General features: G+C 43.8%; 1 protein-coding gene across 1 annotated transcript; it reads right to left on the bottom strand.

Annotated features, from left to right (window-relative positions):
• Window positions 1-6915: 6915 nt before the first annotated feature.
• On the bottom strand, window positions 6916-14398 carry LOC120689297. The gene is made up of 9 exons (XM_039971599.1): window positions 13644-14398; window positions 13493-13556; window positions 13313-13379; window positions 13158-13203; window positions 12968-13066; window positions 11359-11427; window positions 10272-11274; window positions 9469-9593; window positions 6916-9363 (listed from the first exon to the last, which is right to left on the bottom strand). Exons 1-9 carry the CDS (start codon window positions 14184-14186, stop codon window positions 7612-7614), a joined length of 3768 nt encoding a protein of 1255 aa, XP_039827533.1. The 5' UTR covers window positions 14187-14398; the 3' UTR covers window positions 6916-7611.

Genomic DNA, 14398 nt, shown 5'->3' with positions numbered 1-14398 from the left:
TTTAATGATGGGTCATCTCCATTATTGAACAACTGTTTTAGATTACAATCGCAACTGCAGATGCAAAAATTGTTGTGGTATGACCCGCATGTAAACTTAACAATTGTGCACTGTAATCTTATAAATATTTTTTTAAATGAATGCCAAAGCACGTTGAATTTGAAAGTGCAAATAGTTTAGATCTTTTGAATATTGAGTTTTTTTAAGTATATATTCTGTTCAAATTTGGAAAATTATGCAAGAGAAATAGAAAATAGCATTGAATTGTGTTAGCTGTGTATGAAAGTTATAGATTTCAGAATTTAATATTTGTTGGTTTTGAAGTTTTGAGCGACGTCCATGCTCAATGTTTTTTAATTAGAATATGTTTCGGTGTCCGAATCATTAGTGCAGCAGATTTCGATAAGCATTTATGCGAACAAATTACGAAACTACTTTGAATTTGAAATCTTGTTGTAAATAGCATGCAACGAGATGGAGCAGCAAGGCAAAGTAACAAGGTTGTTAGATGGCCGAATTCTGTGCTTGTCGCGCCATTGGGAGTGGCGTGACCAAAGCGACCTGCCACGCCACCAAGTGAGAAAATGCAGTGCTTACTGGGCTTGGGCACACAATGGCGCGACAGCGGGCATCTGTCGCGCCAGTGGTGTTGGCGCGACAAGCCTACTCTTTAGGATTTTAGGATTGGCCTTTAGGATTATTACTTCAGAGGTTCTTTTAGGATTTTAAAAGGAGGAAATCATTGGAATTTAAAAAATGCAACTCAAGTTTGAAATTAAAATAATTGTGAGACAGCGTATTTATTTTTAATACAAAATGTGTAGTATGAATGATTTATTTTGAAACTCTATGATGTACATCAAAGAATAAACAAAGCCGCCACGTGGATGGCCGGCCTCACTCTATTTGTTTAGAGTTAGAACCGTACCGTAGAAGTGATGGCACTCGGCACTCAGATTTGCCGAGTGTTTTGGCCAAAACACTCGGCAAAGGGCCTGTTTGCCGAGTGTTTTAGCCAAATCACTCGGCAAAGCTGTCTAAAATTCAATATTATTTTTGTTTTTAGTTTCAGCTCCTGCAATTCAAACACCTCACATATCACACATATCGCTCAAATATCACATATATCACACAAATATCTCAAATATCACATATATCACCAAACAAGTCCACATATTACACATATAGTACACATATATCATCACAACTCCACAAATCAAACCAAGTCCACCACCAAGCTCACAATTATGACCAAATAAGTCCATAACAAATCACATACTATGTAGCATGCAAACCGATACTCTAGATGTACACGCATACAGATCAGGCAACAGAAATCCATCTCACAAGACCTTTGCAGCAATAATTACATCGATATAAGATCCGGCAAAGCATCCTTCAGGTGTTCCTCCGCTATTAGTCCCCATTGTCCACCCTTATCCAACAAACTCCTGCCTTTACCCCATCTATCGACGAAGTACTCGTTCAACTTCTCGAAGGAGTACTCTACAATGCCTGCAACAGGTCTTGACCGAATACCCCTAAAATATTATTTAATGACTCAGCATTGTTCGTGGTCATGATACCATACCGCTTCCCCCCTTCATCATAAGCAAGAGCCCATTTATCCTTGTCCACCATCTCGCCTTTCAGCCACTCCTTGGCCGTGTCATTCATTTCCTTTTCTAAATCAGCAAGTTTTCTTCAAAAGCTTTCTCCGTGCGCAGTGAACACAATAACTTTAGTTTCCCAATTAGTTCCTTCTTTTTCTGACGCCTCCACATGTTTGCTGCAAAATGTCGCATGCACCACCTATGCACAAGAGGGGGAAATCCATCCATGTGCTCTTTAACACAGTTTAAGAGGCCATGGTGCCGGTCAGAGATCATACAAACTTGTCTGGAGGGACCCAAGACATACTGCCGCACCAGCTTCATGTACCAGGACCAGCTGTCGTTGTTTTCTCCTTCGGTCAAAGCAAATGCTAACGGAACTAGTTGCCTCTCTGGATGCACGGCAACTGCCATCATTAGTGTCCCCTTGTATTTACCCGTCAAGAATGTGGCATCCACGAGGATCACAGGTCGACAATGCTGGAATGATTCAGCACACTGGGGAAAGCACCAGAACACCCTTTGTAAAATATGTTTGTACACTCCATTGTGAGGAAGCATCATGTTTCCCGTGTGTACGAACCATGTAATTCCTGGATTGTACAGGGACATGCCCGTCAAGACTCTGGGCACCCTTACATATGACAAGCCAATCTCTCCAGTAAAGAGCTATAGCATGCTGTTTTGCACGCCAAGCTTTCGAGTACTTCACCCTGTAAGAACACATGCCGAAAATTGACTCCATAAGCGAACGAACGGATGTGTCGCTGTCCTTCCGAACAATACCAAGAATGCGATGTGCTAGGTAACGTGCCGTGCACTGTGCGTGAACCAGGGTTTGAAATTTCGGCGAAATTTCGCCGAAATTCGGCGAAAAATTTCGTTTTTGCTAGTTACTAGGAAAAAAATTCGGTATTTTTCGGAAAATTTCGTTTGAAAATTCAAAATTCAAAAAAATTCGGCCGAAATTCACCGAAATTTCGGAACGAAATTTCGTTTCCGCTAAACACCGGGATTTGCAACGAAAACGAAATGGTTAACCCTGGCGTGAACTTGCTTCGGTCTGGAGGATGCACATGTGTGAGGCTGTCTGACTTTGGTGATTTTCCACTGACCCGTGCCCCTAACAATCCGTGCCCATACACCCCATAGGCACCCCTGTTTGCATAGCACATCGTACCGTACACTCTTGTCCGAATGAACCACATTAAATGGACGATGATGACGCACTGCATAATCAGCTAACAAAAACTGCAACTCTGGAAGTGAATTGAACTTCATGCCCTTGCGAATCTTTGGACTGTCACTATCAATTACAGACTCGCTTTCAAAGACATATGAGTCACAAATTGCTCTATGCATCCTACTAAGATTCTTATCATTTCAAACCGCCGGGACTTCAACGTGGGCTAGCTTCATCATGCGCAACTCTTCAGCGGTATAACTAAATCGTGCCTCAGCATTATTAACAGCTCGACCCATTGCCCCATCCCTACACTCCTCATCACCACTTATTTCCTCATGACTAGGGCTGGATCCGTCGCCATCATCATTTTCCTGCTCTGCTTGGGGCGCCCTAGCATTACCCTCCGGTTCTTCTTCCCCAGTGCCTTCATCATCGTCCTCATCATCACTACTATCATATTCATTGTCCTCTGAAACTAAAGAAACATCATCATCCTCTCCAGCACCCCTCTCATCCTCCTCCTCGAAGGAACCACTGTCGAAATGATTGCAAGCGACGGCCATATCATAATCCGCAACAAATTCACTAAGACAAGTGAGATTTGGGACATCTTCTACAACAGTTGACTCTTGAGTTATATTCTCAAAACAAAATGGAACTTCTTCTACTATCCCAATTGGTTCTTCTAATCTTGTTCTACGGGTTATTTCAACAACCACCTCTAAACAAACCACATTTGCACGAGCTACTATATCCTTGTACTTTCTCCAATGCATCTCAGATTCCAATGTCATCAAAATATAATGTGCTCTAGCTTTACCACAATCAAATCTACCCCTCAGAGATATTTTATCAATTCCACATGAATATTTTGAAACCACCCGGTCTACCAAATCCTTTAACAATGGAGGACTATCGAACAGTTCGATATCCTCTACCATATTCTCAAACTCTCAAGTTTCCTTAACCATACCACCATGAAAAACCCGAACTAATTCGTCCATCTAAAAAAAAATCGGAGTACCTTCATCACTTATACAAAGAAATGAACTAAAAAACAATTCTTCACGGTGCCTAGTATCCATGAGTGAAACCCATATTAACATCCCCACTACTCAATCCAACTTTGACCGAATTCATAATATATTCACATATAGATGTCTCAAAATCTATACTACCAAATATATGTCTCGAAATATATTCCGTAATAGATTCAATGAAACAAATTTGGTATTGTAGATGCTATTATATCTTTCCTATAAATTTGATCAAAGTTAGATAAGTTTGATTTAGGACAAACCTAATATGATGTGTAAAAAATAGAGGGAGGATAAGTAAACAACCATCCATTATTAGCTAAGACTTTGGTAGATGTTACAATCTAATAACCATACTTTTGCCTAGCAACCCTTGGATCTTGAAACAATATTACGAGTATTACATCACATGAGCTTGCACCTTATCCTAAGAACAATTACATGGATCTTGAACCAACCATGACAAGATGATCAGTTTTTTACAAACCTGACTGCAAATTTAATAAGCTCAACTCCAAAGGAGTACAAGTAATTGTTTCTCTCTCAAAACTCTACTTGTCCTCGTACTAGGATTTGGACCAGGTAGCAATGCTAATATATGGCTGTGGTAACACCAATCTAGATGAACTAGAAAAACAATTCTTCACGGTGCCTAATATCCATGAGTGAAAGCCATATTAACATCCCCACCACTCAATCCTAGAAATCATATTAATCGATGCATGCACGTACTACCTCACGTCCAAATCGAGAGCAGAGTATCATCTACGCATCATCTAAAGCCCTAATCATGAGAAAACTATCAACTACGACATGATTTTTCAAATCAACAACCAAACCCTAATCACCAAGAATCTCTAATATCTACAAATGTGCACGGTTAAAGGAGGAAAAAATGGGAGCAATACCTTCGGGGAAGGGTGGGGAACGTTTCCCCCTACTTTTCTCCCCCCAAAAGGCCGGATTTGGGGGGATCGGGGGGTGCGGCGGCCGGCGGCGACCCCTGGACGAGCTCTGGTCGGGGAGGAGTGAGGGAAAGAAAGGGAGGGTGGGGGAGAGGAGGCCGGCGCGGGCCCAGGACATTGGCCTTGTCGCGCCAGCCCGCACGGCGCGACAAGCTTGTCGCGCCAGTGCATGTGGCGCGACAGGGAGGGCCACGTCATCTCCGTCGCGGCGCAGCGCTGGATCGGGCCGCCAGCGTGGCCACACTGTCGCGCCACATGCACTGGCGCGACAGAGGCTATTTGTCGCGCCATGCGGGCTGGCGCGACCAAACGGGCTACGCCCTGCAAATAAAAACCAATACGGGTTAAATTTAAAATATTATTAAAAAAGGTTAAAAAAATTCGAGCTCCTCCAGGTGCTAGGCATGGAGCGGCATCTTGTCCAGTTTGAAGCAATGAGCTCCTCTAGAATTGAAGCGGCTGTTGAATCGGAGTTGAAGCGGGCCGAGGCAGCCGATTTAGGTAGCGAGGGAAAATGAGTAAAACTGTGCGTGCTGTAATTTGCCCCCCTATTCTTTGGCCTCAGTTTCCCGGAAAAGCTTGGGAGGGCGGGACGTTATACACTGTTTATTTCTGAAGATGAGCCTTTTCATAATCATTGGGAGGGATAGTTCTGTAGTACCTCATGCCAATGATGTGTGGTATATTATCCCTATAATTTTAAATCTGTGCTCCTATTGCTTGAGCGACCTTGTTGATACATGAACTAGTCATTTCGGTCAAGAGCTCTTTTTTAAAAATAAAAAAGCTGCGTCAGGTGAAGAGCTCTCTTTTTTAAAAAAAAAAGTCTGTGTCAGGTCAAGAGCAAGGCACTTTTTAAACTGCCTCGGATTGTTGCTGTGAAAGATCTGGCAATGCGCGCAGCCGGTCAATTCGTATTTCAACCGATCTGCCTGTCAAGTATCAGCGCACGAACTATTCTGTTCCTGAATGCTGAACAAGTCTTAACTTCAGTCATACACTCTGTATCTCACAGAATTCATTCCAAACTACGCTTTTTTCTAGGATTTATACGTGGAATATTCAAACAGTCATCAGTCCACTCCTGAAATGTTGAAACCTGGACCCTGATCTGTCATCTGTATACTTGTGCCTCGGGACGGACAGGCGAGCACACACTGCTTTGGCCGCCGTTGGAGCGGCACCCCACCGGCCTAGGATAAAAAGAGGGGCCGACGGCCTGGGAGGAGAGTGGAGGAGGGAGAGAGGGGCAGCTGGAGTGGGGCGCCGCTGCCGCCGCGCGATAGAGAGTTTTTTTTTTTTTTTGAGCAACCGCGCGAGAGAGAGTTGACGGGGGAGGGAGAGAAACTGAAGCGGTTCGCTGGTAACCGATGGCAGGTAGGTAATTTTGAGAAGAAGTTGCCCCCCATATTTAATTGAAATGTTTAGCTATATTTATTTGGACTCCACTAAAATACTGCTTCCTCCAATTGACGTAAGCTATTTTAGCATTCATGATAAGTTCTAAGATAACTCAAGTCATCGTAAAACTTTCTATGCGTTTTTACACTTTTTGTTCCTTCCTTACTCTATCAAATAAATAGTATCGTTCTCATAAATGGATGAATTTTGTTTCATACTGCAGTATTAATGAAGAACAAAGTCATTTTATCTATATTTTTAATTCTTGTCGTAAACGTGTCAATTGTTTATACGTAATAATGTTTATCTAGTTTATTTTCCGCTGCCCTGAAGGATTGATGGATTGGCTTCGCAACCCGCAAGTGTTAACCTGACGACGCCACCATTATGGCCGGGGTTGCAGCTAGAGGTGGTAACAGATCATGATCCTACTGCGCTCTTCACAATCCAATATTCCAATTTGACTCATATATTTTGAACTTAAAATTGGATATCAGCACCTATATATTTTAAACTCAAAATTGGATAAGATAAGAGTGAATAAATTTTATCAGCCATGTAGTTTATTTATAGTGTACATGCTTAAGGGTTTCATAGAGAGATAATCAAAGCTAATCCAATGGGCTGGGCAATCTCCTAATAACATTGCGCATTAGTATGACATCATTGCTTAATAATGCTAGAATCCACCGTAATTGTAGGAGCACATTGAATTAGTGAACCATCATTGAATTAGTGGACCATCACCCATAGACAGAATTTGTAACATTTTTGCATTCAGCATGCCAATTTGAACTGAACCGATCAACCCAGTTCCTGGCTTCCTGCTACACATCATGAACAGAAGAAGCAATTTCATTCAGAAGAGGTGAGGCCACTAGCCACTGCTCTACCCTAACACTATTCAATGCTGAACCATTTACAACCAACATACATTTTGACATGGGTAATACATAGGGGCGACCACGAGATCTACGCTACCAAAAGAACAATTTACCTCCTAAATTCTGGTGCCAAAATTTCCACCGAAGAAACCTGTATTGTGGTCAGAGAGGAGCGCAAAGTATCTGAAATCATGGGCATGCTAGTATGCTACCTACATATGTTCCACCAAAGCATTTGTACAAATGCTGGGTCTAAATTCCTGTCAAAATGTCCCCAGTAGACATGATTGATTCCAAGCAGTGTTCATCCATCCATTTTTTTGATATATTTGTAATTGTACAGCGGCAGGATGCGCTGATGAAGTTGCAAGGATGCTTACATGTGAACTTCCCATCCCGGTTAATTGTTGCCAGTAATGTAATGGATGTCCCATTGCTGTTTTCGCCTGAGCTCCACATGCCTTTAGACGTTTAGTGTTTCTGACACACAAACTGGCAGTCGCATGTACTCAGTACGTTCCCATCTCATAACTGCAATGCAAGGTCTGGCTGTTGTGCTTCCAAATTGATGCCAGATGACTGTCGAGCTGGTGGCGAACCTGGAGACGGGAACCCAATGTTCAGGTCTGGTCTGAGTACGTCCTTGCTCGGCTTCTGTTGCATGTGGGGAACAAGCCCTTGCCATTGGGGTTGGCCCTGCGATCTCATGAAATCCGGCTGGACCAACTGGGGAAATATTACCAAACCGTTGTTTTGAATTGGGCTTTCTCTAACTACCTGAACAGGTTGCCTAAAGAACTGGGGAACAGCACTTATTTTCATATCATCAGAAGGGCGAACATTTGCAAATGGCATCTTCCAAGCAGAATTATTGTCAAGGAAAGTCGGGCTAACAATGGCTGGTTTGTTCTCTGTAGAAGTACCAAATGAGATCCATGATTGAGCAGATGGAGCTGGCGGAATGCTCTGATTCTCCCTAGCAGCTGCAGGAAATGCTGAGAACATGTTCCGAGAAGCATCAAGACTTCTATTTGGTATATTTGCGAGGCCAGGCATTGCAGTTGAGCCTACTGGTTTTGCAAGGTCACTGACATTCTTTTGTCCATTCAAATTCATGGCAAAAGTTGCAGCATTTACTGCTTGATTTTTATTGACAAACCCAACACTGGTTGACGGTCTGCTTTTGTTGGATGTTCCAACTTTCCCATCACCAGGTCGTCCATGGTACACCCACGTCGCTTCATTTCTGGGCTGTGGTACAGTCGCTTCTTGTGGCTGGAAGAAGGGTTTCGGCTGCCCGTTTGAAGAAGGCATATCATGCCCACCAGATGAAGCTGGTCCCTGTGACTGGAAGAAGTGCTTGGGCTGCCCATTTGATGGCACATGCGCATCAGAAGAAGCTGCCACTTGTGACTGGAATAAGTGTTTTGGTTGCCCATTTGAAGAAGGTATATCATGCACACCAGAAGCTGCTGCTGCTTGTGACTGGAAGAAGTGCTTAGGCTGCCCATTTGAGGAAGGCGTATCATGCACACCAGAAGAAGCACCTTTTGCACACTCAAGCCGCTGTGGTGCCATTTCACTAGGGACATTGCTTTTTAATGAGTCAACTTTTCTCATTTGCTGAGTTCTATTTGATTCTGCTGGTTTGAAAAAGGGTCTAGGCTGGCCAGCAGTTCTGTTCAGGGCTGGCATATCAGGCACACCAGAAGCTTCTTTCTGTGGTTTCATCTCACTAGGGCGAGCACTGGAAGATGAGCTGCCTTTTCTCTTTTGGTCATTTGCTCTTCTTTTGGTCTTTGCAACGTTACCAGGTCCTCTATGATTGGCATGTGGTGATAATGCATCAGTGCTCCTGTGTTGGGGCTCAGCAGTAACACCAAATATTCTTGGCTTAAATTCTGGACTCTCAAGTGGCCCAGGCACTCCAACTACATTAGTGCTACTAGTAGTTATCCGGTTAGGTAGACTCAAACTCATATCCTTTGGATTATTACTTTCTGCTGGTCTGAGCCTTTCATTATCCCTAGGCAGCGAAGTATTCCTTCGCACATTTGCCTCAGAGCTCTTCACATATCTAGATTGATCATTCACAACCAGAATAGACGGTAATGGAGGCTCATATTCTCCAACCCAACCACGACCATACTTTACTTCAGCAGGTAATGCTTGCCGAATGCGCTCAGAAGCGATTCTCCAGCCTTGAGCACCAAGCGAACCAGCAAAACGAGCCAGACTTCTCGCATATGCATACGAGTGCTCAGCATCAAGCCCAACCTGCAAGGCACATTTAACTAGATGAGTTAACCTTAAGTAAAAAAAAAGGACCAATAGCTGCAGATAACTTAAGCTTTGGTTTAACCACAGCTGCATTCAACATACATTAACAAGCTCTTTTGGTTCAGTCGAGAATATGTCAAAAACTGGATCAAACTCCACTGAAGGTTGTTCTTCATAAGTTTTCCGTCTAGTCTCATCTACCACAATTGACTTGTAGCTAGGCATAGCTGGGAAGAAAAAACAAGAATGCCATTAGAATTCAACAAAGTGAAGCTGAATTTCCTTTTAAATCATTTAGTTGTACAGCAATAACAAATTGAAATACTGTATTCCTTTTAACAACTCCATCCATCCATTATTGTAGTGTGCATTTAGAATGAAAAAAACTTCAAAAATAGATTTTGACATTGTTACAATATACCGTCGATTGCTACAAAATCAATACAATATTAAAAGCACTTTGAAGTGTTAACCTACTGATAGAACTTTTGTACACTAAACATGCATGTAATTAACATTCAAATCAAAATACTGCTTATAGAAGTGGATGGAGGGAGTATATCAGATGGTGCTCTACCATATGCAACTCAGTTAAAGCTTTAAAAATCCAGTTATCTTGATTACAATCAACCTACGCCTAGATAGTTGTGTCAATTGTGCGTGTCTATATGCTACCCTAAAAAACATAACCTTTCTAGGTAACTAGCTTCCTATAATTTGATGGTCACATAACATTTACCCATATCATCATCTTGAATTGATCCATTTATCAATATAGGTATACCAAATTCCAACTTAAAACAGCAAGACATGGGCACATATGCAAAGTACAGCAAGCAGGTCCTAAAATTAATTGATCACTTCGGTAGACGGTTCAGGAAGACAACCAGAAAATAAAACAGTACCAAAAATATCGTCGGTCTTCTCAGATCTTATTTCATCTAATGGAGAGCTAGTGTCTTTGTCCAAAAACCCATTGGCAATGGTGCAATCAGCAGGTTCAGTAGTATTAGCCTGCGACATGCTCAAGCCATTAGAGCCGTCTCCCACAGAAGCAATAGTTGCAGCAGAGATATCTGAACCCATTGTGTCTTGGCTATTCATACGAGATGGCTTCTTAGCAGTCTCTTTGTTGCAATAGTTACCTAGATTATCTTGCCCATCTCTGCGACTAGGTTTCTTAGACAACTCCTGGTGGCAATGGCCCAGGTCCTCGCTACTCTGACTAATGGGCTTCTCTGCCAGCCGTTTTGTGGATAAGAAGCCCGCACCTTCAACATTTGTGCAAATGGGATCCTCAACACGCTCTTTGCGGGATGAGAAATCTGGATCTTCTCTATTTGAGCAAACTGGCTTCTTAATATGTTTTTTCTTGGATGGTAAGTCATTCTTTGAGCTCTGGGGGGTGGTCTTCTTGACTTGCTGTTTGTGGAAAGCGGAGCTTTCGTCATTTTCCGAATTCTTGGAAATGGCTTTCCTAACTTGCTCTTTGCCAAATGAGGAGCTGAGGTCATCCTCCGAATTTTTGGAGAACAGTTTCTTAGGTCGGTCTTTGTGGAATGAGGAACTTAAACCATCATCTGAATTCCTAGAGATGGGTTTCCTAACTCGCTCTTTGTGGGATAAAGAACTCTCATCCTGTGCCCCGGCCACAGGTTTCTTAACTTGATCTTTAAAGATTACATCTCCTTCCAAATTTTTTGGATTGGGTCTCTTAACTTGCTCTTTGCGGGACAAGAAGTCTAGATCATCATCCTGATACCGCAATATGGGCTTTTTAACTGGTTCTCTATTGCAGGAGTTTGGTCTAGCTTTCTGTTCAATCTTTATGTGGTTGTTTTCTATGGATATGCCCTCATCCCTCAGTTCCTGAAACTTCTTTCTTGCCAGCTCTTGTATGGAATGGGCCTACATGAGCAAGCATAGCATGAAATGATCAACGCCGATAGTCAAACTACAGTGTAGGACCATAAACTTTTTGTGACCATATACCTGTCTGAAGTAAATTGTATCAGGTGCATTGTACTGCATTGCGTTGCTGCAAATTAAGAAGACATCATCCTGCAATAAAAAAAAGGGCATTTCACACAAACTGATCAATTATTTGTGCACTTCTTGGTGCTCATCGAGTCATCGTTTGATGAGACATGTTAAAGCACTTGCCATTCCCAAAAGAAAAAAAATAAGAAATGAACCCAAAAGTGTTTTGATAAATTTGTAAACAGAAGGCCAGGTCCCATTCACTCAATTATGTTTTCTGTGCTTCATTCCACATCCTCTTCAAAGATTTTGCTTGAAAATTTGAACTATGGTCATAGTTTGGTAATCAGCAAACCTGCACAAGATGCTGGTTATATACCACATCCAGACTAGGCCTGGGTGGACAAGGGCAGGTCCGTTGAATGGAACTGAATTCTTGGTTACAGTTGCACCTGGTTTTACCCAGCATATACAGGGTAAGCACTATGTTATGCAGGTACAAACCTTCTCACGTAAGGAAATCAAGTGCTCTCAAAACACAATGAAGCTAGCTAACTGTTCCATCTAATCACAAAATGAAGTCGTTTGGACAACCAATAGGTAGATAACTAATTACTAGCATACAATGTGTGCAGAAAACAGCAGAGCTGTAATATTTGAAACTAATTTCAAGACAAATCTAGCTATTACACTTTTCAAAGTTCGATAAAATTATTTAAAAAAAGGTCTTGATGGTCAAAGTTCGAACATGTTGACTGCGCGCAACTAAATCAAACCTTTTGTTAGAAATTTCAAGCTAATGGGTCAGTTCAACTCAGTCTACATTCAGCACAAGGCTGTGCTATCTGAATATTGCTCAATGTCAACACACTGTTATAAGCTATCCTCAAGGTGTTTCAGCTTCATTCATACATCCTTTACTAGGACTGACACTAGTGTAGCACCCGGGCTCTATGCAATAATACCAAAAAAGAGATGCTTAGGGCCTCGCCTCGAGTCCAATGGAGCCAGTATATCGCATAGCCTGGACTCATCACATTAGCAAACAATAATGACAATACCCGTACTCCTACAAAATCACTGGTATTGGAATAATACTGGTGCAACACATTTATTTTCTCCAACATATAAAAAACGAAAGCAATTTGAAAAGCCTATTTTGAAAAACAAAGCCTTTTGCATGGTAGAATAGTTCTGGTCAGTAGCCATTTGCATGAGGCAGTATTTGGTCTATCAACACTCAAATTTATTGCACGAACAGACAAAGGGGACGGTATCCACCTGCCTAAAAATTGTTTTGAAAGGCCAGACCTAGAGACATGGTTCCAAATGTGTGATCTGTGATGAAATTGGGGTGTATAGCTACCTCGTTGTATTTTGTCAAGCTGCGCGACAAACATGATTCTCTAAAAGGCAAGTCTAATGTATCACGGATTGGTTGCTGCGTTGGGAGACCATTGGAATCGAGACAAAAATAGAATTAACTGAAAAGTGAGACTCTCCTGCGATTACATGATACGTCAAAGCAAACAACCGAACTAACAAAATAGCCATAAGAGATTGATGATTCCCTTTCTAACTCGCTAGCTCAATATACGACAAAAAAAAGTAGTCATCTGACCTCAAATTGCTCGAATGAGCGGTATGCGTTCCTGGCAAGCTTCCTCCTGACTGTACCGAAGTCCATTGGGTGCTCAATCACATCATGATAATCAGGCAACTGCGTCAATCAACAACAGCATCATCAACGCTCAGTAACTCCAATAAATTGGCAATTCCAGCAAGCATGGCTAATGAACAAGGGCTCTCACCTCCTCCGGGTCCACTGGCTCAGCAAACACTCCGTATGTATCCTTTCTGCGGAATCAAATCAAACAGTGGCAAAGAGGAGGAAAAAATTGAGCTCATTAAAACTCAATGCAACAAATCCCATTTTGGATCGAATGGAAAGATGTGAAGCACGAACTTTTGCAGCTTCTCTAGAATCATCTCCAGTGCCTTCCGGTCCGGCAGCGGAGTCGTCCTCGCAGTCCCTAAATCCAGCAAACAGAGAAATAAATCAAAACTTTCACACAAAAAGGTACTCAAAAATCAAAGTCGCATCATCGAACAAGCTGAGGTAGAGCGACGAGCAAGCAAATCGGACCTGGCACTGGAAGCCGCTTCGTCCGCGGCGCGCTCGCTGGGTCGCCTCTAACACCACCGCCAATCTGCAAGACGAGCAGATCTGGCGTTAGTAAGCATCTGCGCGGCGAAGCAAAGTCAAGATGGACAGCTTATCCGTCGGCATGGCCCACCTCGTGATGGCGAGATCTGTCGGCGCGCGGCTCGATCCGGCGCTTCTTGGGCGGCTTGACCTGCTCTTCGTCGCCGCTGCCGTCCCCGCCCACCTCCCCAGCCCCGTCGGAGTCGTCCGAGTACGAGGGGGGCGGTGGGGCCCGGCCGTGGTGCTGGTCCGGGGGCAGCTGGGAGAGCTTGACAACGAGCTTGAGCTTACGCCGGCGGCGGTCGGAGGCCGAGGATCCGCCGCCGCCGCCGTCGGCGCCGGAATCGGAGCTGGACGGCTCCGGAGACGGCCTCCGCTGCCGCGGGCGGGAGGGCGAAGACGACGGCGAGGAGGGGAAAGGGAAGAAGTCGTCGACGAGCGGGCGGGAGGAGGCGGCGGCGGCTCGGCGCGGGCGGAGCGAGCGGCGGGGCGGCGGCGACGGCGAGCGGCCGCCGCGGTGGTGGTGGTGGAGCATCTGGGACGAGGCGGCGGCGACCCTCCGGCGCGCGGGTTGGTGGAGGTTCCTCTCCGGCGACGGCGACGGAGACGGAGATGGCGACGGCGACCGCGGCATGGCTGCCTGCCTGCTGCCGTCCGCGTCTTGGCCTCCTTGGGGTTTGGTTTGCTTGGCTTCTCTTTCTTGCTCGCCTTTCCTTTTTTTCTCTCTCCCTCTCTCTTTCCTACGGCTGCTTTTGCTTGTTTAATTCTCTATCGCTTGCGTCTCTCACCTCTCTTTCTCTCTCTTCCCTAGCTTCCACACACTCTCTCTCCCTATCCCTATCTCTT

The sequence above is a fragment of the Panicum virgatum genome, chromosome 2K (genome assembly GCF_016808335.1).
Source record: "Panicum virgatum strain AP13 chromosome 2K, P.virgatum_v5, whole genome shotgun sequence".
Lineage (NCBI taxonomy): Eukaryota > Viridiplantae > Streptophyta > Magnoliopsida > Poales > Poaceae > Panicum > Panicum virgatum.
This window is presented reverse-complemented; position numbering and strand designations above follow the sequence as displayed.